At 36.3% G+C, this 25040-nt stretch overlaps 1 protein-coding gene across 2 annotated transcripts in view; it reads left to right on the top strand.

Annotated features, from left to right (window-relative positions):
- Positions 1-25040, top strand: part of SLIT2 (slit guidance ligand 2) — a 380624-nt gene that overhangs the window by 313270 nt on the left and 42314 nt on the right. For both annotated transcript variants that reach the window (XM_082462597.1, XM_082462598.1), the window contains 7 exons: positions 234-305; positions 789-860; positions 2978-3049; positions 5810-5973; positions 23059-23183; positions 23318-23415; positions 24670-24809. In XM_082462597.1, coding sequence (XP_082318723.1) covers positions 234-305; positions 789-860; positions 2978-3049; positions 5810-5973; positions 23059-23183; positions 23318-23415; positions 24670-24809 — 743 coding nt within the window. The remainder of the gene's footprint in view (positions 1-233; positions 306-788; positions 861-2977; positions 3050-5809; positions 5974-23058; positions 23184-23317; positions 23416-24669; positions 24810-25040) is intronic.

The raw sequence follows: 25040 nt of genomic DNA, 5'->3' as shown, positions 1-25040 counted from the left end.
AAGCAAGGCACATGGGCACTTCTAATTTCAGCAGGCTTGGGCATGAATAATTATGAATAACATTACAGTCTACCCCAGAGGATTACCCAATGTTTTGTTATTTTCAGATAAAAGCTGAGTCCTAACAATGCTGCTATAACTGTGAGCAAGAAGAACCTTTCCTTTCTAAGAATCACTAATATGTCAATTTCTATGGTAACAGTAGACTCCATTTCTTTCTTTTTCTCTTTTAGAGACTTAAGTAACAACCGAATAAGCACCCTTTCTAATCAGAGCTTCAGCAACATGACCCAGCTCCTCACCTTGTGAGTAGCAAGTATGGTACTAAGTTAATTCCTTAATTCACTGGACATTCCTGGTAAACAAGACAGGGTTTTTGCCCTCAAGAAATGTTAATACTGTTGGGAGAAACAGACAAATAAAAACCTCAGTCAACAAATACAGATAGTATAAAAAGTGTTGGGTTCTATAAAAGAAACAAAGAATAATTTGCATTTGTGGCAGGTTTGGGAGAGATCCTTAGACAGACTTTCAGAGGAAGTCACCTTAGGAAGGACACGGTTGAGGCAACAGCAACAGCAGTGGTAGGAAGCATTCTAGACTGTATTTTAGAAATAAATATGTTGTATTGACGTAACAGCACAAAGATTGAAAGGATATTATGTGTCAATATTCTCAATTTATAAGATGCTAAAGTAACCCTTTTCTTAACTGCTTTATTTTAAAAAATGACATTTGGCCATTTGGGGATACTTGAGTAAAACAAATTGGCTTACGTGTGCTTTCAGAATTCTTAGTTACAACCGTTTGAGATGCATTCCTCCGCGAACCTTCGATGGATTGAAGTCTCTTCGATTACTGTAAGCATCTTATGTTTAACAAAATACTTCTTTTCTTAGGCATCTGGATTTTGGGTTGTCTTTTTAATGATTTAGCTGCTTTGTTTATTTTGGGGTATTTGGGGTTATATAAATTCGGATTTACTACAGATTTGGAAATGGGAAAATTCTATCTTACGGTATCAATTCTCAACATCTTTTACTTGGACAACATAATTTTCTCTTTTGTAACATGTTGTTGCTGGGGTGACTTATTTGATAATATATGATATTAAGATGTAGTTTTATATAGATCTAATTAATTTTGGAAGAAATATAGGAAATTTTAATTTCATTAAAAGTTATATAATACAACACAACATATTTTTACTATACAAAATTTATCTTAAAGTACGTGAAATAAAATGTGGTCCTCAATCCCAATCCTCTCCCCAGAACTGACAGTTAAACAGTTCAATGTTCTCTTCTGGTCCTTTTTTATATATTTTTTTATGTATTGATATATGTATGCCTACAGCTGTATAACTTAAAAACCATTGGGGCTTCCATGGTGGCGCAGTGGTTGAGGGTCTGCCTGCTAGTGCAGGGGACACGGGTTCGAGCCCTGGTCTGGGAAGATCCCACATGCCGCGGAGCAACTGGCCCCGTGAGTCACGATTGCTGAGCCTGCGCGTCTGGAGCCTGTGCTCCGCAACAAGAGAGGCCGCGGTAGTGAGAGGCCTGCGCACCGCGATGAAGAGTGGCCCCCGCTTGCCGCAACTAGAGAAAGCCCTCGCACAGAAACGAAGACCCAGCGCAGCCAAAAATAAATTAATTAATTAAAAAAAAAACCCCATAAATAGGGTTTTTCTTAGTCTGTCATTGACTATTTTTATTTAACAATATGCTTTAGACTTTAGACTTTCCATTCCATCATATATAATATTCCTCAACTGTTTAACTGGTAAAGAGGGTTCCATAGAATGAAGGGACCATAACTTATTTAAGCATCCTCATCTTTACTATCATTTGGTTTGATTCCAAATTTTCATTATTCTATACAGCGCTGGAATGAACATCCTATACATCCATCTTACTGTCAAGCATATTAGGAGAATACCAAAAGTAGTCATCTTGTTGTCCCCCAAACAATTTACAAATTTATTTTCCACCAATGCTATTTTAACAGAGTACCTATTTCAAAGCACTCTTGTAAATATTGAATTTTATTAATCCTTTCATCTTTGTCATATGACAGACGGAACATTATTTTCCATTCCTCTTTTAATTTGCAATTCCAATTACTAGAACATTTGAGTATATTTTGTGTATTGAGCATTTGTATTTCTTATTCTATGAGCCTGATTGTATCAATTCCCATTTTCTATGGTTACTTTGTCTTTTCCTTATTAACATACCTGCCTTTATGCACTTGACTCTAAGTTTGCAGGTCTTTTTACAAAGGAATTAATCCTTATAGCTTACATATGTTGCAGATATTTCCCATCCTGTTTTTTATATGTAATCTTTTTTTTTTAATTGAAATATAGTTGATTTACAATGTTGTGTTTGTTAGTTTCTGGTTGCAGCAAAGTGATTTGGTTATATATGTGTGTATGTGTATATATATATATATGTACACACACACACATATATACATATATGTATATATTCTTTTTCAGACTCTTTTCCCTTATAGTTTATTACAAGATATTGAATATAGTTCCCTGTGCTATGCAGTAGGACCTTATTGTTTTGTAATCTTTTATATTATGGATATATTTTACATTGTCAAAAATTTATCACTCTTTTCCATTATGATTTCTGAGTTTTAGAATATAGTGCTTTAAAAAGCCTTCCATATCCCATATTTATAAAAAGGAACTCATCTATATTTTATTTTAATACACTTGCAGTTTTATTTTTACATTTAACTCTTCGATCTAGAATTTACTTTATGCATATGATGTGAAGAAGGAACTAACTTTTTGCTTCCCCAAATAGATACCCAGTTGTGTAAAGACTATTTATTGAATACACCATCTTTTCTACACTAATTTTAAAAGCTTGTTATAAACTAAAGTCTCATATATGCGTGGGGATTTTTCTGAACTCTCTGAAATAATAGGAAATTTAATTTTGCTTTTTCTTGCTTTTAGTTCTTTACATGGAAATGACATTTCGGTTGTGCCTGAAGGTGCTTTCAACGATCTTTCTGCATTATCACACCTGTGAGTATCTAGTTCATGAATGTGGGTTTAGGGTCAAACTCTCCCTGGCAAGTGAGTTTGGAACAAATGGTCCTCTGCCACCATTTTTATTGTCACATCATAAAATGTGATTGGTTCCATCTTTAAAGAAGATGTAAAGATTTTCAATCTAGATATGGTGCCTTCTACAAAATAGCCTTAATTTATCCTTTTGGCCCTAACTCCCCATTAGTTGAGCTCTGCTTTCAAAAATGTCTCTTCTTACAAACATGGCTCCCCAACTTCCTAGCCTATGCCTTTTCTTTAATGTTCTCTGTTTCTAAGTATCAGCTCCCCTTCAATTCAGTCTGCCCAAACCCTGCTTTTCCAAGTCATATCCCAAATATCACCTCCTCAAGGAAGCCTATCCTGATTTGCTCAAACTGGATTCATTTATTTAGCAAATATTACTCAGCACTGACTATGGCACCATGCAGAAATAAATTAGACAAAGTTTAAGACATTATGGTGTGGGAGAGGGAAACAGCCAAATCCTCATATTGGCTGAAATTTTTTTCCTTTGCATTCTCTCTCATAGTAGGCTGTTTGTACCTCCATATTTCTTGGAAGTACAATAAAACAATTTAATAATGAGGTCCAAAGCACACAACTGGGTTAAATTCCATTGTTCCATTATTTTTAGCTGTAGTGTTAAGACCTTGGCAAATTGGAAGGAAGTTCAGAGAACAGCCCTAGAATCCAAAGCCTTCTTAGGTCAGGCTGAGTTTGGCATCACCTGGTGACAGTTATCTGCTTCAGCTTAAATATCAATATCAGTTGGCCCTTGGTTCTCCAGAAGAGGTTACTTGCCATATTTTTTCTTGGATTTGCCCTCCTCTTCAAAGCCTACCAAACCCCAAGGAGATAAGAAGTTTAGAAAATTGAGAGAAGGGGATGGGCAGAGAATAGGAGCAAGTAGTCAATCATGCTACATCTGAATTTCCCTTATAGGGGCTGTGTGATCAGTGTAGGTTTCTGTCAATGGGACTGCTGCTGTCAATATCCCTTCCATTACATTAAACTACTAGGTCCCTGGAGGCAAGACCTCCATTTTTTCATGTGTGAGCCCCTGCTCTGACCTCAAAGTTGACGTCAGGGCCACTTCTCTACAAATTCCATGGAAGTCACTTGCCTGAGATCCTATGTAAATGAGACCCCTGGCTCAGGGGTGCAGGACTGCGGCACTGCGGCAGGGAATGCTGCCTAGAGAAGGAAGTGGCTGTTCAGCTAGTGTTAAGGTGATGAATCAGAAAAGGCTACGTGGGAAAGGTGCTGCTTGAGCTAGGTAGGATTGTCCTTTATGTGACCCTCCTCCCCAACAGGGAGAGCAATTTGAATCTTCTTGTCATGCATCCTATTTGTCATGTATTTCATTTTATGCAGTTGTCTTTTACTCCCCAGACCAGAGAAAGCTATGCTCCATTCACATTTTTTACTGTTTCTCCTGGCATAGTAAGGACTTAGCAAATGTCAGTAGAGATGAGATTAAATGACCCAAAAACATCATTTCCCTCATTTTTAATTTAAAAGAAAGGTTTGAATCTGACATACATATGAGCATAACATTTACTTCACTCCAATTCTTGGCTAGAGTTTGGCATTAAAACAGCTGCAATATAAAGTATTAAGGTTTTGTAAGTATATTTTGAAAGCCTCTCCATAAAAGAACAATTTTGCTTAGACTATATACCTAGAAACATTACTAATCTGAAGTTAATTATAAATCAGAATTAATCAGTTTTTAAATGCTACTTTATGCACACACTACTTGTGCCCAAGCTTGGCAAATTTGTGAATCCATTGGTTAACGTCTCTGGCCTCAGTTTTTTTAAATCTGTAAAATGGGTTGTTAATAATGTTGATCTCATGGGTTTCTATTTAGGATAAAATGAGGTAATTCATATAAATGGCCTAGCACAATTCCTGTATATCATAATGATACAATAAATAGCTAGCATTTATAATCAAGCATTATCTTGATTACTTTTCCTATCACTACAACGGCTTATGTGAGTAGGAACCAAAGTTCTAAAATGAAAAACTTTAAAGGGACAAACGTCCAATGGAGTTCCAAATCAGCTCTGGGGAACTAGCTTTATGCGCCTTTATTATTTTATGCCCTTCCTTATCTTCATGCGTTTTACTGGTCCTTTACCCTGAAACATCCTTTCCAACCTTATCTACGTACTTGAATCTAAATATCTAAAAGCTCAGACTTCTTAAACCACCAGTCTCCCAGAAGAGTTCCCCTCTGTTCACAGTTATCTTGTAAATTCTTCTGCTATACCACTTCTAATGAAAATTACTTGTATGTATGAGTTTATGTTAATCTCCTTTGCAGAAGGAGTTTTTTGGGGTTAAAAATAATGCATTATTCATATTTGGGTCCCCAGAACCTGGCATAATGATTGGGTACTAAGTAAATCATTGGTCAATGAAGGAAGTGTTAATGTGCATTTGGGGTGTGCTTGCACCTAGTATAAACCTGTCTGCAAATACAAGGAGACTTTGTAAAGCCAGGTCAGTGTTAACACTGGTGACAACTCACTAAATCGCAGTTGCACATAATTCAGGAAAATGGGGAATCCCCAATGCCTCCATTTTCTTCTAAATTTTTAATCAATAAATCTATAGGGATTTTCTGCTGAACATCACCATAAATTATGGTCCCTTAGGAAATAATAACGGTGCTTCCATACTTGTGTGTGTGTGTGTGTGTGCTTTTGTTGTGTTGTTTTACAGAGCAATTGGAGCCAACCCTCTTTACTGTGACTGTAACATGCAGTGGTTATCCGACTGGGTAAAGTCGGAATACAAAGAACCAGGAATTGCTCGCTGTGCTGGCCCTGGAGAAATGGCAGATAAACTATTACTCACAACTCCCTCCAAAAAATTTACATGTCAAGGTATGGTTCTTAACCAGTTGTACTTCTGAAAATAAAACTTCACCGTATTAATTTAAAAGAAAAAAGAAAACCATGGGCTCCTAGATTTCATGGGTATAGCTGAAAAACTCCAATAAATAATTACTGTTTCTTCCCATACTTGGAGAAGACAGAGCAGTTACCTGAGGAGCCCAAGGAAAGAATATATTTTCAAATAAATCACAGAAATAATCCATTGGAAATGACTAAGTTTTCTTTAAAATGTATGGAGAAATGAAGAGTACACAATTTCTAGAAATTCCTCTCATAGCCTCTAACAAGTGAAATATTTTGCTTTTGCTTTGTCTGAATGTGTACCCTGCTCCTAGGGCTGCCAGGGCCCTGTGGCTTCCTGATTCCAGGTAAGGAGAAATGAGCCCTCCCCAGTGTTCAGGCCAGACCTTCCGACTCACCTCCTGTGCTTCACTCTCCCTATGTTGATGGTGCTGTTTCTTGCTTCTTTGGATCCTTTTCTTTTCCCTTTGTTTTATGTACTTGTGAATTCTATACAGTAGCTTAGTAACAGATATTTTCTTCTCTTATTACAAAAGTAATCTATGCCCAACATAGAAAATCTAAAGAATAGGAAAATGTAAACAATAAGAAACTAAAGATCTAAATCTAACAATTAAGGACAATACCAAAAGTTAATCACTATTAAACTTGTTTTGTATATCTTTCCACTTTTTCTAGTCAAATATATGGATTTAAGTTTCTTACCAAAAATAAGGTAGAAAGTTACTATAATCCTTAATTTTTGATGTTTCAAGAGGGCCACTTTTAATTATTAGATGGAGGAGAGAAATTCTTAAAAATTCTAAATGTGTAAGCAGCAAATGCTTATTAAACTTGTTTTATGGGTAAAACTAAACCTTGGGTATTGTGGAGCATAGAGGAATTTGCAGACCTACCTGAAAAGATAAGCTTTCAACACTTGATCATGTAGGTGGGAAAACATATCGAAGTAGGTAACAGTGTGCAGTGAATGACAGAATGAAGACCAGCCCGGTTTCACCTGGGCTAAATCTCAGCTTCAATTTTCAATAGCTATGTAGTTTTAGTTTACTAGCATAACCAGCCTGTGGTTCAGATTCCTCGTCTGTAGGCAGAGGTGATGGTAATACATACCAGACAGGATTTTTTAAGATTAGATGAGATATTATAAGTGGAATCTTAAGAAAAGAAAATGTCGTTTTCACAGAAACAGAGAATAGAATGGTAGTCTCCAGGGGCCGGGAGAGAGGGAAAATGGGGAGATGTTGGTGAAAGGGTACAAACTTTCAGTTATAAGAACAATAAGTTCTGAGGATCTAATGCACAGCATGGTGACAATAGTGAATAATATGGTATTGGATACTTAAAAGTTTCTGAGAGTAAATCTTAAGCGTTCTCCCCACACACACACGAAAGTTAACTATGTGAGGTGATGGACGTATATTACCTTGCTCTTGTTAATCACTACACAGTGTATATGTATATCAAATCATCAGGTTATACATTTTAAGTACATACAATTATATTTGTCGAATATTTTTCAATAAAGTTGGGGGAAAAGGATTCATTTATTTCATATATATAAAACATGCTTACTGCCTTACACACAATAAGCTCTCAGTTTAGGTTAGCTGCCATTTTTATTATTATAACATTTCAAAACACCAGCAAAAATATGATACGGGACGGCATGCCATGTTCTGTTGGTGAAAGAAGGAAGTTTCAAAAACTGTATTCCCTCCTCCAAACATTTTTAAGTGGTCATCTGATTTTTTTTTATAGTTATAAATGGTTACAGGAGATGTAATTCACAGTGCATTGTAAATATTGATATCTTAAAACAACACTCTTCCATTATTCTTTTAAATGTATTTGGTGGAATCTAAATATCACAGCCAATTTTAAAAGAAAAAAAACAAGATCCTCAATATTTTATGTTGCCCTTTTTCCTCAAACTTCAATTTTTCTCCTTGAATTTCTATTTCCAGTACCTCAGAGAACTGTATCATTCTTCACTACCAAAAATATGTATATAATTTGAATATTTAAAATTTCCTACCACTAAAGATCTATGAGTTTTTAAATTTTTATTAGAATTAATTGTTGTCAATAATGCTTAATGCAACACTGATTGCAACAGCATAATTATTTATCAATATGCTCATATATTCAAAATTGAAATTAAAATTTTATTGGAAATGCCTCTCTGGGATTATGTGCATTGATTGCAAGAGGCTTTGCAAATAACCAGTGTTTTAAATTATTCTTTTGTAACCTGAGATGCTTCCTTGGGGCAGTGCCCCATGGTAAATTTCTGGTGGGCTGAGAAGTATATCATTATTTTGTAAGGCGGAGATGATTGTCAAAGGGGAGATAGGGGAGGAGAAACTGGCATAAAAGCTTACTTGTAGGCATGTTATTGGGCAGATTGATTCTAGAAATAGTATATAGACAAGTTGAGCAACTGCAGACTGATTCTGTTACACTCTCTGTACCCAGGGATACTCACACTCCGCTTTGAAAAATGCTGGTGTTTATCTTCAAATCTTAAAGCTTAGAGTTCCGTGAAGATATTTTTTTTTTTTTTTTTAGTTTTTTTAAAATTAATTAATTAATTAGTTTATTTTGGGCTGTGTTGGGTCTTCATTGCTGCGTGCAGGCTTTTCTCTAGTTGCGGTGAGCGGGGCCTACTCTTAGGTGCTGTGCGTGGGCTTCTCACTGCAGTGGCTTCTCTTGTTGTGGAGCACGGGCTCTAGGTGCGCAGGCTTCAGTAGTTGTGGCACGTGGGCTCAGTAGTTGTGGCTCACAGGCTCTAGAGTGCAGGCTCAGTAGTTGTGGCACACGGGCTTAGTCGCTCTGCAGCATGTGGGATCTCCCCGGACCAGGGCTTGAACCTGTGTCCCCTGCATTGGCAGGTGGATTCTTAACCACTGTGCTACCAGGGAAGTGCCCACATTAATTTGTTAAATGTTCCCAGAAGACCAGTGAATACAAACATACATACATACAGGCATAAATGTCTGTTTAACTCAAGATTTGTCTAATTGATTTGACCTTTTCTTCATTAATAGTATCTTTTGTTCTTAGTATAGCATGAATGGGAATATGCTTTGGTCTGGATCAGTGTAGCCTGATAGACCGTTCTGCAGTGATAGAAATGTTCCATACCTGTGCTATCCAGTATGGTAGCCACTAGCCACGTGTGGTTGTTGAAATGTAGCTAAGGCAACTGCGGAAATGATTTTTTAAATTGTATTTAAATTTTAACTTAAATAGTCATATGTAGCTGGTGGCTACCATATTGCATAGTGCTGGTGCTACAGGGCTCAGATGAAGAAATCCTGTCAGAGAGTGGCTGTGAAAGGTTTCTTACAAGAGTGTCTAAGCCAGTTGTTTGGATAAGCAGGCAAGTGTGAGGACCTGAGCTACAAGTGGGTGGAACTGCAGGAGCACAGCTGTGATGTAGGAAAATGCTGGAACTGTGACAGTTTATTTAATATTCACTGACTCATCAAATTAACAAATCACACGTTTCAAGGTACATCCTAAACTACATAGCAGACAGCATAGGTGTAGGCCAGTTGGCAAGAGGTGTAGACATTCAGAACTCAACAAATTTAGCGTAATTGCACTTAGCAAACTTTAAGATTTACTCAGTTCTTCTATAACAACATAATTTTAGAGAGATAGCAAACATTGAAACTCATAATGTTCTTTGCCAGCATTTCTCGATATTTGTCAGAATATTGTGAACCACTCTCATATTCTTTGCTAGAAATATTTACTCATAATAAATGGATTGGTAAAGGCAAAGTATTCTAATCCATTCATTAAAATAATTAACTCTGCGAAATCTACTGAGTACTGTGGTTTTGAGTTTACATGCTTTATGAGCTTGAAAGCAGTAAAATTACACTTCTTTAAATATTTTATAATTTGAGTTTTTTATATTTTAATTTAACTTTTGTGCCAGTTTTAATGTGTTTTATTTATTTATGAAAATCATACAAGTACATACTCCTAATATTAAAGTTTGTAAATATGTAATTTCAAATTACAGCAGGAAGATGAATATTCTTTATTTGAAAACACGTTTATGTAGCTATATTTAAATATAACTTAAATATTTTCTCTGCTAGAAAAGACAATAATATTATTTTGAGTAATTAATTCTTTCAATACAATTTTTATCTTACATTTTTCAGAGTATTTTCTTTGTAGTACAATCTCATAGTTTCAGTGCACAACAGAAATAAATGAACTGAATGAAATAGATTATCAGAGCATATTTAATTAATACCCAGATTAGGGCATTCTTGAATGGGAAGCAGATGGTCATGACTTGTTGTTATAACCCAGATGTCCTGTCTTCATCTTTTAAATATCAGATGATATTAGAATGCTCAAGCAGAAAATGAAGGGTTTTGCCCTCTCCAGGTTTTCATTGAAAATGTCAGCATGGAATGTAGAATATTGTTAATTTCTAATATTTCCTTTATTGCTCTTGGTTCAGGAAGCTTTAGCTATGCAGGCTACTAAATTGTTCACTTTTAATTTTACAGACATTTATTAAACACTTAAGTGTGCTAAGGAGTGAACAGTCTAAAGGAAACAAGTGGTATATTGCCTCTTTCATTCAACAAATATTATGTGAGTTCCTGTTATGCACCAGGCACAGCTCCAAGGTATTAAGAATACAATAATAAATAGGACAGAAAAACCTCTGCCTTTATGGAGCTTATATTCTACTGATAGATACATTTAAATGGATAATTGCAAAATGATATGGAAGTTTGGTGATAGAAATATATATACAATATTAATAATGTATATCCAAACCAAACAATTGTGGAATTGTAACCAATACCACCAGGTCCATCAGGGCATCAGGAGACTCTTATAGTGAGTCAAGTGGAACTGAGAATGGAGCACGAGTCGGGAAAAGCAGCCCCAGTGGTCAGGTGTCTGGTAGCCAGGAACCCAATGAAGAGGCAGGGGTATGGTGCTCAACATACCTCATTAGTTATCTGTAAAGATCAGCTAAGGGGTCGGGAAACCTGGGACCTTTTCATATCCCAGAATGATCAACATTCCACCACCACATGGTTGATCTCTTCTGCTATTTTTATAGGGGAAGAATCCTCTAGATTCTGGAATTTCTGGGAAAAATTCCACATCTCTCAGTAATAACATTGTAATATTGTCAGTTTTTTTTTTCCCAGTGAGATCAACATTTCCTTTTGGGGGGTGTTCTTGACAAGTTCAAGGTCTTTTGTTTTTTTTCCTCAAAATTATTAGTTAATATTGTCCTTAATCATTTAATTAAAGTATGAAGGTGATTAAATAATTTAACCTAAAGTAATGAAAACTTTACTAGTTACATCTGTTTTGAAATAGTATTTAAAACTTGGTCAAATCCTTTTTACATTTTCAGATTTAGTATCACTAGCACATAGTTATAAATTTGAAATAACCTTAGCTTTGGGGGATTATGATTTGCTCGCTGACTAAAGAAAATATTCAGGTTTCTACATAGTTATTTGCCAAAAGCACCATCTTTAAAGAACAAACAAGGGCTGTTTTTCATTATACTTTTTAAAAAACTTAAAACACTGGGAAATTTTTAACAGACATTTATTTTAATAGGTGATTAGAATCAATGATTTGTATTCCGTTCTTAAATATCATACATCTATATCATCTCTGATACAATAATTCCATAAAGTAATTATTGCTCTTTTTCTTTTAAGTGTGCTTCAAGAAGTTTATTTACTGGCTTAAGATCATATGTATGTGTAGCAAATGGCCAAGCCAGGGAATCACAGAGGTGTAATACCCATCTTTGTGTTTTTGTTTAACCATTTATAAAATGCAAATTTGTAGGATTTTAACCCCCTATCATCTAGGGATCATCTCTACCCCTCCGTTGAAACTATAGGGATACCAGTGACTTCCCTCTTGCCCATTTCAATAGCTTCTTTTTAGCTTCTTTCTTTGCCCTCTTTTCATCTTAGACAGTGGTGGCCACTGCTCCCTCTTGTACATTCTCGTTGCCTCTTCATTCCTTTGCTGACATCTCTTTCTTACCCACTCTTTAATATTGACATATGTGGGGTTCTCTCCTTAGCCCTGTTAATTTAATTGATTTCGGTCCTGTGGCTTCAAGTATCTAGCCATGACTTTTCTTATGAACTTCAGATTCATATTTCCATTCACCTAGTGAATTCCTCCCCCTTGCTGGCTTGCAGAAACTTAAAACACATATTCCAAAATATGCCTTCCCATTTTCCACATTCTCTTGCAAGTGTGTCCTGTAGTTGATCCATAGATGTCTCTATTACTGAACTACTAGTTAGTTATGCCCAATATCAAATATCCCCCTATGTTTTTTCTGAGTCGTCTTTGATCTACATCTGACTTTATACAAGAGCAGTACTAGAGGGTTCTACTATTTGACTCATGTGTCCAAGGGACACCAGAATGAAGGCAGACTCTGGGATATAGTTAGAAATTTGTGTTTGAGCTTTTAAACATAAGTCAAAGTGAGATACAATTCTCAGTGTGTGGCAATATTAGTGTCAGGTGCATAGCTAGTGATTTGAGTCAAGTAAGCAAGTCTACCTACAAGCTTTAATGGATTTGCGGTCCAGCAGTTCTTCCATCAAAGTTAAAGTAACTGACAAAGACAAATTGTTAACCAAACTTTCTGCTCGTTTTCCCTTTGAATTATTAAGCTAAACACAACTCCACTCCATATAGCTGATGCTAGAGAACTCTCTTAAGTCCAGACCTAATCTTAAATCAATCTAGATATCCTAGACTGGCCTTCATTTCAGTGACATTAGTAAACATTTGTATTCAGGAAGCTAAATTTGTTTTCTCCTCTGCGGCATCTTTCTCCTCTATGGCACACATCTTCGGAGGGCTAATGTGTTGGCAATAATTTAACACTTCTTGGAACCGGCTTTTGGAAGAAAGAAAGTTTGAAGATTGGTGAAGTTGTATCAGCAAGCAAGTTGTAGTTCCTTGCCAAGCGTCAATGCAAGAACAAAAAGAACCTCTCCTTCTTAATTGTGTGCTGTTATTTCTCGTGGTTGTCCATGCCAGATTTACAAATCACAGTTGCGGTCCTTAAAAACATAAAACCATTCACTCTAGGTGTCGTTACCCAATGGGAAATTATCTCTTGGTGCCCATTTCCACTCTCCCTTGTTTTAGTTAATAATGGCCCCTACAGTTTTTCCAGATTTCCAAAGCTCCTGGCATAGACCGAAGGTACTCAGTAAACTTGCAATGAATGAATAAACAGCAAGCTCTAATTTGCCTTTGTGCTAAAATTTGAACAAACATACAGAGGAAGACTTACTCTCTTTTCTCCTTTTAAGTAAACCACTTATGTCCCTCCCAGCCCCTGCCTTCTTTGGATGTCTAGGCTTTAAAGAGTGTCAGAACTTTCTGTGGCTTCTGTGCTTGTTCTCACTATGTTCTGTGCTCAGAATTCATTAGCATCTCATTTAAAGCTTAAAGCAACCCATTGAGATGACTGCCATTACTCTCCTAATTCCATACAGTTAAGTAACACATCTAGATCACTAACTTGGCCTGGTTGACTTCTGATTCTCTTCCTAAGATTACTATGCATTATGATAAGAGCTTGTCTATTTCTTGTTCCTGGACGTCTTCTTTTCATCTGGGACCAGTCAAGTGTGCAAGAGTCTATGTGTTGGTTTGCTCTTAGAGAACTATGCTAACCCTTCTACCATTTTGTTTTGACTTTAGCATATCCCTTTGGCTCTGATATTATCTCCTTGTTATAGAAACAGATTAAAGATGTGATTACCCTTGAATAAGAACTTTGCAAGAAAGGGTCTCAGAGAAGTTGTCCCGGATGGAAAATGAAGCACAAATTGAAGGCAAAGACAAGATAGAAGGTAGACTTAGAAGAGAAGCAAAATATGGGTGGGAAGATGAATGAGAGAAGAGAACCAGATACAAAGGATATAGTTCCAAAGGGTTAGAATATAAAAATAAATGAATTTAGATAAACCAAGTGGATGTAAAAATCACATTATAAGAAGAACATTTAGTTAGGTGGAATTATAATCTAAATAAAATAGGAAAAGGAATCATACCATTTTAAGACATTTGGACATATCAGAGGATGCTGCTGTTTGGAATTTCTATAATTCATAGACATCTTTTGAATTACCTTTCACTCAAACTCAAGTGCTAGAAATAAGAAATTATCTTTGAAGAATTGATTTTAAAAGAGGGATTTGAAAAAAGGAGAAGCAAATAGAACAGTAGCTATAGGAGTCAACTTTACCAAGCTGAAGAAATTAGAATTCAATATTTTATATATTCCTCAACCTGATGCCACCAGAACAGTTTGTGGGTTTAGGAAATTATCAGAAGAAGCCTGTGCACATGAGAAATCTTGTTATTTTGATTCTTGTAGCTAAACTGGATATGTACGGGAGAGCAACAGTCTCCCTTCATATACCCATAAGAAATCGCAGATACTGAAACTAGTTGAGCAGACGTGCTATATTAAAAATGAAACTTGGTCCTGGAAAAAAAGTGGAGAAATTAGATAGTGCTTATTAATCAAATATGGTTCAGTGGATATTTATTCAATAAATCTCGACTGTGCTAAAAACTGGACAGAGGCTACTTCAGCCTGGTAATTTCATTATCTGCATACTCTATTAAAATAATTCTTCAAAACATACCCAGTTTTTTTTCTAAAACAATCTCTAGCTTCTTATCTAAATAATCAAACATAATTTTTGAAAAATGTCACATTCCACAGAATAAACTTAGAAACTGCCAACCCTGAACCCCTCCATTCAAACTACAGCCTTTTGAGGTTGAAAGCACAGAAATAGACTAAAAGGCAGTTTTCCTCAAGGTCTTGGGAAGTAGCCAGATGAATGTTTACAGTCCTTGCATTTGCTGACGTGCTGTTTTGCTGGCGTACATTCTTAGCTGCTTCACCCTATGCCTTTGTTCTAAGAGTCTTCTTTCTTCTAGCCTTGCTCAGGAATCCATTACCATTTAGATATTTCCCTTCCTAGTGCTGATTCTAATTGTGATCATTTTAGCAAACACAAAGCCATTTATTGTGGGGTATGACATTAATTTAACATACTGCTCTAATTAACTGCTGCATTTACTTCCCCAGTGTACTGAATAGCTAAATTTATTTGATAAATACATTGGAGGAGGGTGAGAAATTACATTTCTACATGGCTCACTTCAGTATTAATCCCAGCAATTTCCCAACTGTAATTTGATACAACAACTTCATTCGTTTTTCTGGTACCAAGAAAAAGCAGAGGAGATACAGGCAAGGCCTCCCCTAGTGACTGAGGTGTCACTGGGAGCAGACACCAACCCTTCCCATTAATAGTCATCCCCAGAACTGTCATTTATTTCCAAATAGTTGAAAAAGAAACAGGAATCTCTATGTAAACATATTTCAGGGTTTTTGTTCATAGAAAAACTGAACAGTATAGAACGCTGTCCTTTTTTGGATTGTACTCCAAAACCATTGTATGAACATGTATCTCCTAGGGTAAGGGAATATTTAGGTATGAAGAGTTTTAATGGCCACCACGTTACTTCAGATTTTCTTTCCTATATGAGTTTCTGTAAGTAGACCAACAGCTTACTGTTGGTCTCTAATCTGTAGAAAAATTTGATTAAAGGAAGTTTATATTAGCAGAAGTCATATAGCTTTTTGGGTGGAGGTACCTTGAAGCTTAGAGCAGTGGTAGAAGAGTAGGAGCAGGGGAGGGAGGCTCTACAGCTGCCTCAGATAACCTTGCTGGAAATTATGTGTGGTGAGACATACACTTAGAATTATCACTGCTAATTCCAGTGAGAATAAAGAACTACAGAGAGATTGATGGTGAAAGCAAAAATATAATTAATGTTTATGTTATAAAATATTTGTATTTTACATATAAAAGTATCACTCTGACAGAGTGTGCTCATCAGACAGTTGCCAAAAGGCAGTCTAGTGAGCTCTCACAAACAGTGCAAAAAGTAGCATCAATGGAACATAATTTTATTGAGGATGGTACACTATCTACATGTTTAGCCACTTATGGAACAAATATGTGTGGCCAAAGGAATGTATCTTTAACTGAATCTGCATTTAATCTAGACCTTTCATGGATTATGACATTTTTTTAATGTGTATCCCAAAAGATGAGATTGCAAGTAGAGACCGCTTCAGCAGTATTTTCTTGTCGGCGAGGAAGACACAGAAATCTCACTCATCTTGTGCCTGTGCTAATGTGCTAGCAAACTGAACTGAAGGGACATGAGGGAGGATATAATGAAGGTTTCATTTCTGGTTTCTTGTCCTAAGCATAAAAGTGGCAGTGTTTTGTATCTCCTGTATGAAAATAACAGTACTGGACTAATATTATCAGGGCAGGTGCATACTACTGCATTTTTATTTGCACTGAAAATTTTCTTTTTTTTTTCTTTTTTTCATTTATTTGTTTTATTTTTTTTAACATCTTCATTGGAGTATAATTGCTTTACAATGGTGAGTTAGTTTCTGCTTTATAACAAAGTGAATCAGTTATATATACATATATCCCCACATCTCCTCCCCCTTGCGTCTGCCTCCCACCCTCCTTAGCCCACCCCACTAGGTGGTCACAAAGCACCAAGCTGATCTCCCTGTGCTATGTGGCTGCTTCTCACTAGCTATCTGTTTTACATTTGGTAGTGCATATATGTCCATGCTACTCTCTCACTTCACCCCAGCTTACCCTTCCCCTTCCCATGTCCTCAAGTCCATTCTCTACATCTGCATCTTTATTCTTGTCCTGCCCCATGGTTCTTCAGAACCCCCTTTTTTTTTTTAAGATTCCATATCTATGTGTTAGCATACGGTATTTGTTTTTATCTTTCTGACTTACTTCACTCTGTATGACAGTCTCTATGTCCATCCACCTCACTACAAATAACTCAATTTTGTTTCATTTTATGGCTGAGTAATATTCCATTGTATATACGTGCCACATCTTCTTTATCCATTCATCTGTTGATGGACACTTAGGTTGCTTCCATGACCTGGCTATTGTAAATAGGGCTGCAATGAACATTTTGGTACATGACTCTTTATGAATTATGGTTTTCTCAGGATATAAGCCCAGTAGTGAGATTGCTGGGTCATATGGTAGTTCTATTTTTAGTTTTTTAAGGAACTTCCATACTGTTCTCCATAGTGGCTGTATCAATTTACATTCCCACCAACAGTGCAAGAGGGTTCCCTTTTCTCCACACCCTCTCCAGCATTTATTGTTTGTAGATTTTTTGATGATGCTCATTCTGACTGGTATGAGGTGATACCTCATTGTAGTTTTGATTTGCATTTCTCTGATGATTAGTGATGTTGAGCATCCTTTCATGTGTTCGTTGGTAATGTGTATATCTTCTTTGGAGAAATGTCTATTTAGGTCTTCTGCCCGTTTTTGGATTAGGTTGTTTGGTTTTTTTTGATATTGAGCTGCTTGTAGATTTTGGAGATTAATCCTTTGTCAGTTGCTTCATTTGCAAATATTTTCTCCCATTCTGAGGGTTGTCTTTTTGTCTTGTTTATGTTTTCCTTTGCTGTGCAAAAGCTTTTAAGTTTCATTAGGTCCCATTTGTTTATTTTTGTTTTTATTTCCATTTCTCTAGGAGATGGGTCAAAAAGGATCTTGCTGTGATTTACGTTGTAGAGTGTTCTGCCTATGTTTTCCTCTAAGAGTTTTACAGTGTCTGGCCTTACATTTAGGTATTTCATCCATTTTGAGTTTATTTTTGTGTATGGTGTTAGGAGTGTTCTAATTTCATTCTTTTACATGTAGCTGTCCCGTTTTCCCAGCACCACTTACTGAACAGGCTGTCTTTTCTCCATTGTATATTCTTGCCTCCTTTATCAAAGATAAGGTGACCATATGTGTGTGTGGGTTTATCTCTGGGCTTTCTATCCTGTTCCATTGATCTATATTTCTGTTTTTCTGTCAGTACCATACTGTCTTGATTACTGTAGCTTTGTAGTATAGCCTGAAGTCAGGGAGCCTGATTCCTCTAGCTCCATTTTTCTTTCTCAAGATTGCTTTGGCTATTCGGGTCTTTTGTGTTTCCATGCAAATTGTGAAATTTTTTGTTCTAGTTCTGTGAAAATTGCCATTGGTAGTTTGATAGGGATTGCATTGAATCTGTAAATTGCTTTGGATAGTATAGTCATCTTCACAATGTTGATTCTTCCAATCCAAGAGCATGGTGTATCTCTCCATCTGTTTGTATCATCTTTAACTTCTTTCATCAGTATCTTATAGTTTTCTGCATACAGGTCTTTTGTCTCCTTAGGTAGGTTTATTCCTAGGTATCTTATTCTTCTTGTGGCAATGGTAAATGGGAGTGGTTCATTAATTTCTCTTTCAGATTTTTCATCATTAGTGTATAGGAAAGCAAGATATTTCTGTGCATTAATGTTGTATCCTGCTACTTTACCAAATTCATTCATTAGCTCTAGTAGTTTTCTGGTAACATCTTTAGGATTCTCTATGTATAGTATTATGGCATCTGCAAACTGTGACAGTTTTACTTCCTCTTTTCTGATTTGGATTCCTTTTATTTCTTTTTCTTCTCTGATTCCTGTGGCTAAAACTTCCAAAACTATGTTGAATAATAGTGGTGAGAGTGGGCAACCTTGTCTTGTTCCTGATCTTAGAGGAAATGGTTTCGGTTTTTCACCATTGAGAACTATGTTGGCTGTGGGTTTGTCATATATGGCCTTTATTATGTTGAGGTAACTTCCCTCTATGCCTACTTTCTGGAGGGTTTTTATCATAAATGGGTGTTGAATATGTCGAAAGTTTTTTCTGCATCTATTGAGATGATCATATTTTTTTTTCCTTCCATTTGTTAATATGGTGTATCACATTGATTGATTTGTGTATATTGAAGAATCTTGCATTCCTGGGATAAACCCCAATTGATCATGGTGTATGATCCTTTTAATGTGCTGTTGGATTCTGTTTGCTAGTATTTTGTTGAGGATTTTTGCATCACTGTTAATCAGTAATATTGCCCTGTAGTTTTCTTTCTTTGTGACATCTTTGTCTGGTTTTGGTATCAAGGTGATGGTGGCCTTGTAGAATGAGTTTTGGAGTGTTCCTCCCTCTGCTATATTTTGGAAGAGTTTGAGAAGGGTAGGTGTTAGCTCTTCTCTAAATGTTTGATAGAATTCTCCTTTGAAGCCATCTGGTCCTGAGCTTTTGTTTGTTGAAAGATTGTTAATCACAGTCTCAATTTCAGTGCTTGTGATTGGTCTGTTTATATTTTCTATTTCTTCCTGGTTCAGTCTCGGAAGGTTGTGTTTTTCTAAGAATTTGTCCATTTCTTCCAGGTAGTCCATTTTATTGGCATATAGTTGCTTGCAGTAATCTCTCATGATCCTTTATATCTCTGCAGTGTCAGTTGTTACTTCTCCTTTTTCATCTGTAATTCTATTGATTTGAGTTTTCTCCCTTTTCTTCTTGATGAGACTGGCTAATGGTTTATCAATTTTGTTTCTCTTCTCAAAGAACCAGCATTTAGTTTTATTGATCTTTGCTATCATTTCCTTCATTTCTTTTTCATTTTTTTCTGATCTGATCTTTATGATTTCTTTCCTTCTGCTAACTCTGGGGTTTTTTTGTTCTTCTTTCTCTAATTGCTTTAGGGGTAAGGTTAGGTTGTTTATTTGAGATGTGTCTTGTTTCTTGAGGTAGGATTGTATTGCTATAAACTTCCCTCGTAGAACTGCTTTTGCTGCATCCCATAGGTTTTGCATCGTGCTGTTTTCATTGTCATTTGTTTCTAGGTATTTTTTTATTTCCTCTTTGATTTCTTCAGTGATCTCTTGGTTATTTAGTAGCGTATTGTTTAGCCTCCATGTGTGTGTATTTTTTACATATTTTTTTCCTGTAATTGATATCTAGTCTCATAGCATTGTGGTTGGAACAGATACTTGATACGATTTCAATTTTCTTAAATTTACCGGGGCTTGATTTGTGACCCAAGATATGATCTATCATGGAGAATGTTCCATGAGCACTTGAGAAGAAAGTGTATTCTGTTTTTCTTGGATGGAATGTCCTATAAATTTCAATTAAACCTATCTGGTCTATTGTGTCATTTAAAGCTTGTGTTTCCTTATTTATTTTCATTTTGTATGATCTGTCCATTGGTGTAAGTGAGGTGTTAAAGTCCCCCACTATTACTGTGTTACTGTTGATTTCCTGTTTTATAGCTGTTAGCATTTGCCTTAAATATTGAGGTGCTCCTATGTTGGGTGCATATATATTTACAATTGTTACATCTTATTCTTGGATTGATCCCTTGATCATTATGTAGTGTCCTTCTTTGTCTCTTGTAATAGTCTTTATTTTAAAATCTATTTTGTCTGATATGAGAATTGCTACTCCAGCTTTCTTTTGATTTCCATTTGCATGGAATATCTTTTTCTATCCCCTCACTTTCAGTCTATATGTGTCCCTAGGTCTGAAGTGGGTCTCTTGTAGACAGCCTATATACGGGTCTTGTTTTTGTATCCATTCAGCCAGTCTATGTCTTTTGGTTGGAGCATTTAATCCATTTACATTTAAGGTAGTTATAGATATGTATGTTCCTATTACCATTTTCTTAATTGTTTTGGATTTGTTATTGTAGGTCTTTTTCTTCTCTTCTGTTTCCTGTCTAGAGAAGTTCCTTTAGCATTTGTTGTAAAGCTGTTTTGGTGGTGCTGAATTCTCTTAACTTTTGCTTGTCTGTAAAGGTTTTAATTTCTCCGTTGAATCTGAATGAGAGCCTTGCTGGTACAGTGTAATCTTGGTTGTAGGTTTTTCCCTTTCATCACTTTAAATATGTCCTGCCATACCCTTCTGGCTTGCAGAGTTTCTGCTGAAAGGTCAGCTGTTAACCTTGTGTGGATTCCCTTGTATGTTATTTGTTGCTTTTCCCTTGCTGCTTTTAATATTTTTTCTTTGTATTTAATTTTTAATAGTTTGATTAATATGTGTCTTGGTGTGTTTCTCCTTGGATTTATCCTGTATGGGACTCTCTGCACTTCCTGGACTTGACTGAGTATTTCCTTTCCCATATTAGGGAAGTTTTTAAGTATAATCTCTTCAAATATTTTGTCAGTCCCTTTCTTTTTCTCTTCTTCTTCTGGGACCCCTATAATTCAAATGTTGGTGTTTTTAATGTTGTCCCAGATGTCTCTGAGACTGTCCTCAATTCTTTTCATTCTTTTTTCTTTATTCTGCTCTGTGGTAGTTATTTCCCCTATTTTATCTTCCAGGTCAGTTTTCTGTTCTTCTGCCTCAGTTATTCTGCCATTTATTCCTTCTAGAGAATTTTTAATTTCATTTATTGTGTTGTTCATCATTGTTTGTTTGCTTTTTAGTTCTTCTCGGTCCTTGTTATATGTTTCTTGTATTTTTTCCTTCTATTTCCATGATTTTGGATCATCTTTACTATCATTACTCTGAATTCTTTTTCAGGTAGACTGCCTATTTCCCATTCATTTGTTTGGTCTGTTGGGTTTTAATCTTGCTCTTTCATCTGCTGTGTGTTTCTCTATCTTCTTATTTTGCTTAACTTACTTGGTTTGGGGGTCTCCTTTTTGCAGGGTGCAGATTCGTAGTTCCCATTGTTTTTGGTGTCTGCCCCCCAGTGGCTAAGGTTGGTTCAGTGGATTGTGTAGGCTTCCTGGTGGAGGGGACTGGTGCCTGTGTTCTGGTGGATGAGGCTGGATCTTGTCTTTCTGGTGGGCAGGACTGCATCCGGTGTTGTGTTTTGGGGTGTCTGTGACCTTATTATTATTTTAGGCAGCCTCTCTGCTAATGGGTGGGGTTGTGTCCCTGTCTTGCTAGTTGTTTGGCATAGGGTGTCCAGCACTGTAGCTTGCTGGTCATTGAGTGGAACTGGGTCTTACCATTGAGATGGAGATCTCTGGGAGAGCTTTCGCCATTTGATATTACATGGAGCCGGGAGGTCTCTGGTGGACCAGTGTCCTGAACTTGGCTCTCCCACCTCAGAGGCACAAGGCTGACACCCGCCCGGAGCACCAAGACCCTGTCAGCCACATGGCTCAGAAGATAAGGGAGAAAAAAGGATGGAAGGAAGGAAGGAAGGAAGGAAGGAAGGGAGAAGTTATTAAAATAAAAAATGAAAAAATTATTAAAAATAAAAAAAATTAAAAGTAATAAAAAAAAAGAAAGAAAGAAAGAAGAGAGCAACCAAACCAAATAACAAATCCACCAGTGGTAACAAGCACTATAAACTATACTAAAAAATAAAACGGACAGACAGAACACTAGGACAAATGGTAAAAACAAAGCTATACAGACTTAATCACACAAAGAAGCATACACATACACACTCACAAAAAGTAAAAAGGAAGAAAATATATATATCTTTTGGGAAGTCTGAGGTCTTCTGCCAGCGTTCAGTAGGTTTTGGAGGAGTTGTTCCACATGTAGATGTATTTCTGATGTATTTGTGGGGAGGAAGGTGAGCTCCACATCTTACTCCTCCGCCATCTTGAAGGTCTCCTGAATTTCTACTTATTCAAAACCTTGCCCACCCATCCCCCAGCGCACACACCCGCAGTCCTCTTTGGGATCCATGGCTTTCCATACCAGCCACCTGAGTTAAGTTGCAGGCACTGGCCATGGAAAGCATCCACATATGCTAGTCAGCTAATGAGGGGACTGACCGTGTGACGCTGGCATCACTAATGTCAGATCTTAACTACCTAAGCTCACAACTCAGAGCCCTACTCTGACATCAGAGAGTTTCACTATTCACTCCCAATGAGATGGCCTTCTGTTGTGTTCATAAAGATAATTATGATGATGCTGATTTCTGGTTTTGTCATGGAAGAGAAACACATATAGATATGTGACCAATAATAATTTTATACAAAATTTACTGTTACATTAAGGCATTGAAATAATTTTAAGTGAACCGAAAACAGAAAGCATCCACTTCTCATATTTTTCAATCGATTTTTAGGTCCTGTAGATGTCAATATTCTAGCTAAATGTAATCCCTGCTTATCGAATCCATGTAAAAATGATGGCACCTGTAACAATGATCCAGTTGACTTTTATCGCTGCACCTGTCCATATGGTTTCAAGGTGAGTAGAAGCTGTTGTGGGAACCAAGATCTGAAAATGTAGCTTTCCTCGGTGGGTCTTTATTATTCTGTTGTGCTTTCTCTATGTGCTGAGAACTACTTTATTTACACTCAACTTGACCATTCCTTGTCCAGGGGCAGGACTGTGATGTTCCAATTCATGCATGCATCAGTAACCCATGTAAACATGGAGGAACTTGCCACTTAAAAGAAGGAGAAAAAGATGGCTTCTGGTAGGTTATTGGTCTGTGATCTTCTGTGTCTGAAGTATTGGAGCAAGAATAAGCAAAGATGCATTTTTCCTTTTTAAATCCAAGGGCTTTATTTTAAAAAGAATACCAGAAATTCTGTTCATAAGGAAAATATGTATTAGTCCCTTGCAGAGGTATTTCGATATAAAAACAAATTGAGACATTACAGTATTCTCAGCTCAGGATGTTACAAAGCCAAGCAATTTAAAAACACTCACATGCGTACATTGGGACTAATCAACTCAGATTAGGTCAAGACAAATTAGTGGCTCTTTTATGCTAATTAATAGTCAAATAGTCCCCTACTGCAAGGCATATATCCATCTGTTGTTTTGTGTGTTGCTTTAACAGACTGTGTGTAATGATAAGATGTGGGTCCCACTGAAACAGAAAAGTAATGACTCATTTCCAAGCCACAATATGTGTAGACAAACATGCTGTGAACATTTTTAATGGGAGTTATTTAATCATACAGTTACTTCAGATCTACTTCATGAATTATGAAACAGAGTTCTTATAATGAAAACTAATAACTTCATGTAAGAATGCTAATCTACTACTAAAGCTTGTTAGAAATACCACTTTTTATAATACATATACTTCATTTCTGCATTCTGTTATGAAGTTGTCTCTTTTTCATCAAGCCTTTACTCAAAGATTATTCTGATGCCTAGCAAGATGAAAGGTACAATGTATTATGCCAGTGAAAAATTGTATTTGTTGAGAGTTAAAGAGAATATTCATATTTTATAATTGCAAGGAAGACAAAGTTTTATTTTCAGATTTCTTTTTTGCTTTGAGACATCAAGAACATTACACATAGGATAGTAAGTATAATTTTAAAAAAATCAGAATCATTCCTCCTCATTTATGAGCAAAGAAGCATGAATTATTTTATTAGAACACAGCTAGAGATTAAGATATCTAGGGCTGTAGAGTAAACTTTGCTCATTTTTTAGACCTGCACATGTATTGAATTTATTGACTTATAGGACCATGGGGCCATTTGCCATCTTGCAGCCAGCATAAATTTTCTTTCTCAAATTGTTTCTGATTTGGGGGATATTACCTTAAATTGATGCTTACAACATGTCATTTAAAAGCATTTTAAAAATCAGTTTCTTGTCGTTAAAAGCTCTGTAATTGATGAGTGTATTTAGTTTTTTTCAATATTTAGACCATATGGTTTGAAAATGTAGGAAGGTGTCTTTTGTCTTTTCTTCCCCTGGCATTCAGGTGTATTTGTGCTGATGGATTTGAAGGAGAAAATTGTGAAATCAATGTTGATGACTGTGAAGATAATGACTGTGAAAATAACTCTACATGCGTCGATGGAATTAATAACTACACATGCCTTTGCCCACCTGAGTACACAGGTAGGAAGACTAGGAAATGCTATGCCATCAATCTGTGTATCTGTTTGAAAGCACCACTGACACTATGCTGCATGTGTTTAGTAGACCATTGTATTATTCAATAACTGATAGGTGTTTTGGAAATTAGGTGTACTGTAATAACAGACGGAGTTAAAGATGGTTTCAGCCAACCAAATAAAAGTCCTGGGGAGCTCAGTTGGAACATAAGCATCCATCATAAAGTAATACTTC

Source organism: Balaenoptera physalus (assembly GCF_965194825.1).
Source record: "Balaenoptera physalus genome assembly, chromosome: 5".
Classification (NCBI taxonomy): Eukaryota; Metazoa; Chordata; class Mammalia; order Artiodactyla; family Balaenopteridae; genus Balaenoptera; species Balaenoptera physalus.
The sequence above is the reverse complement of the archived record's forward strand: the minus strand, read 5'-3'. Positions and strand labels throughout refer to the sequence as shown.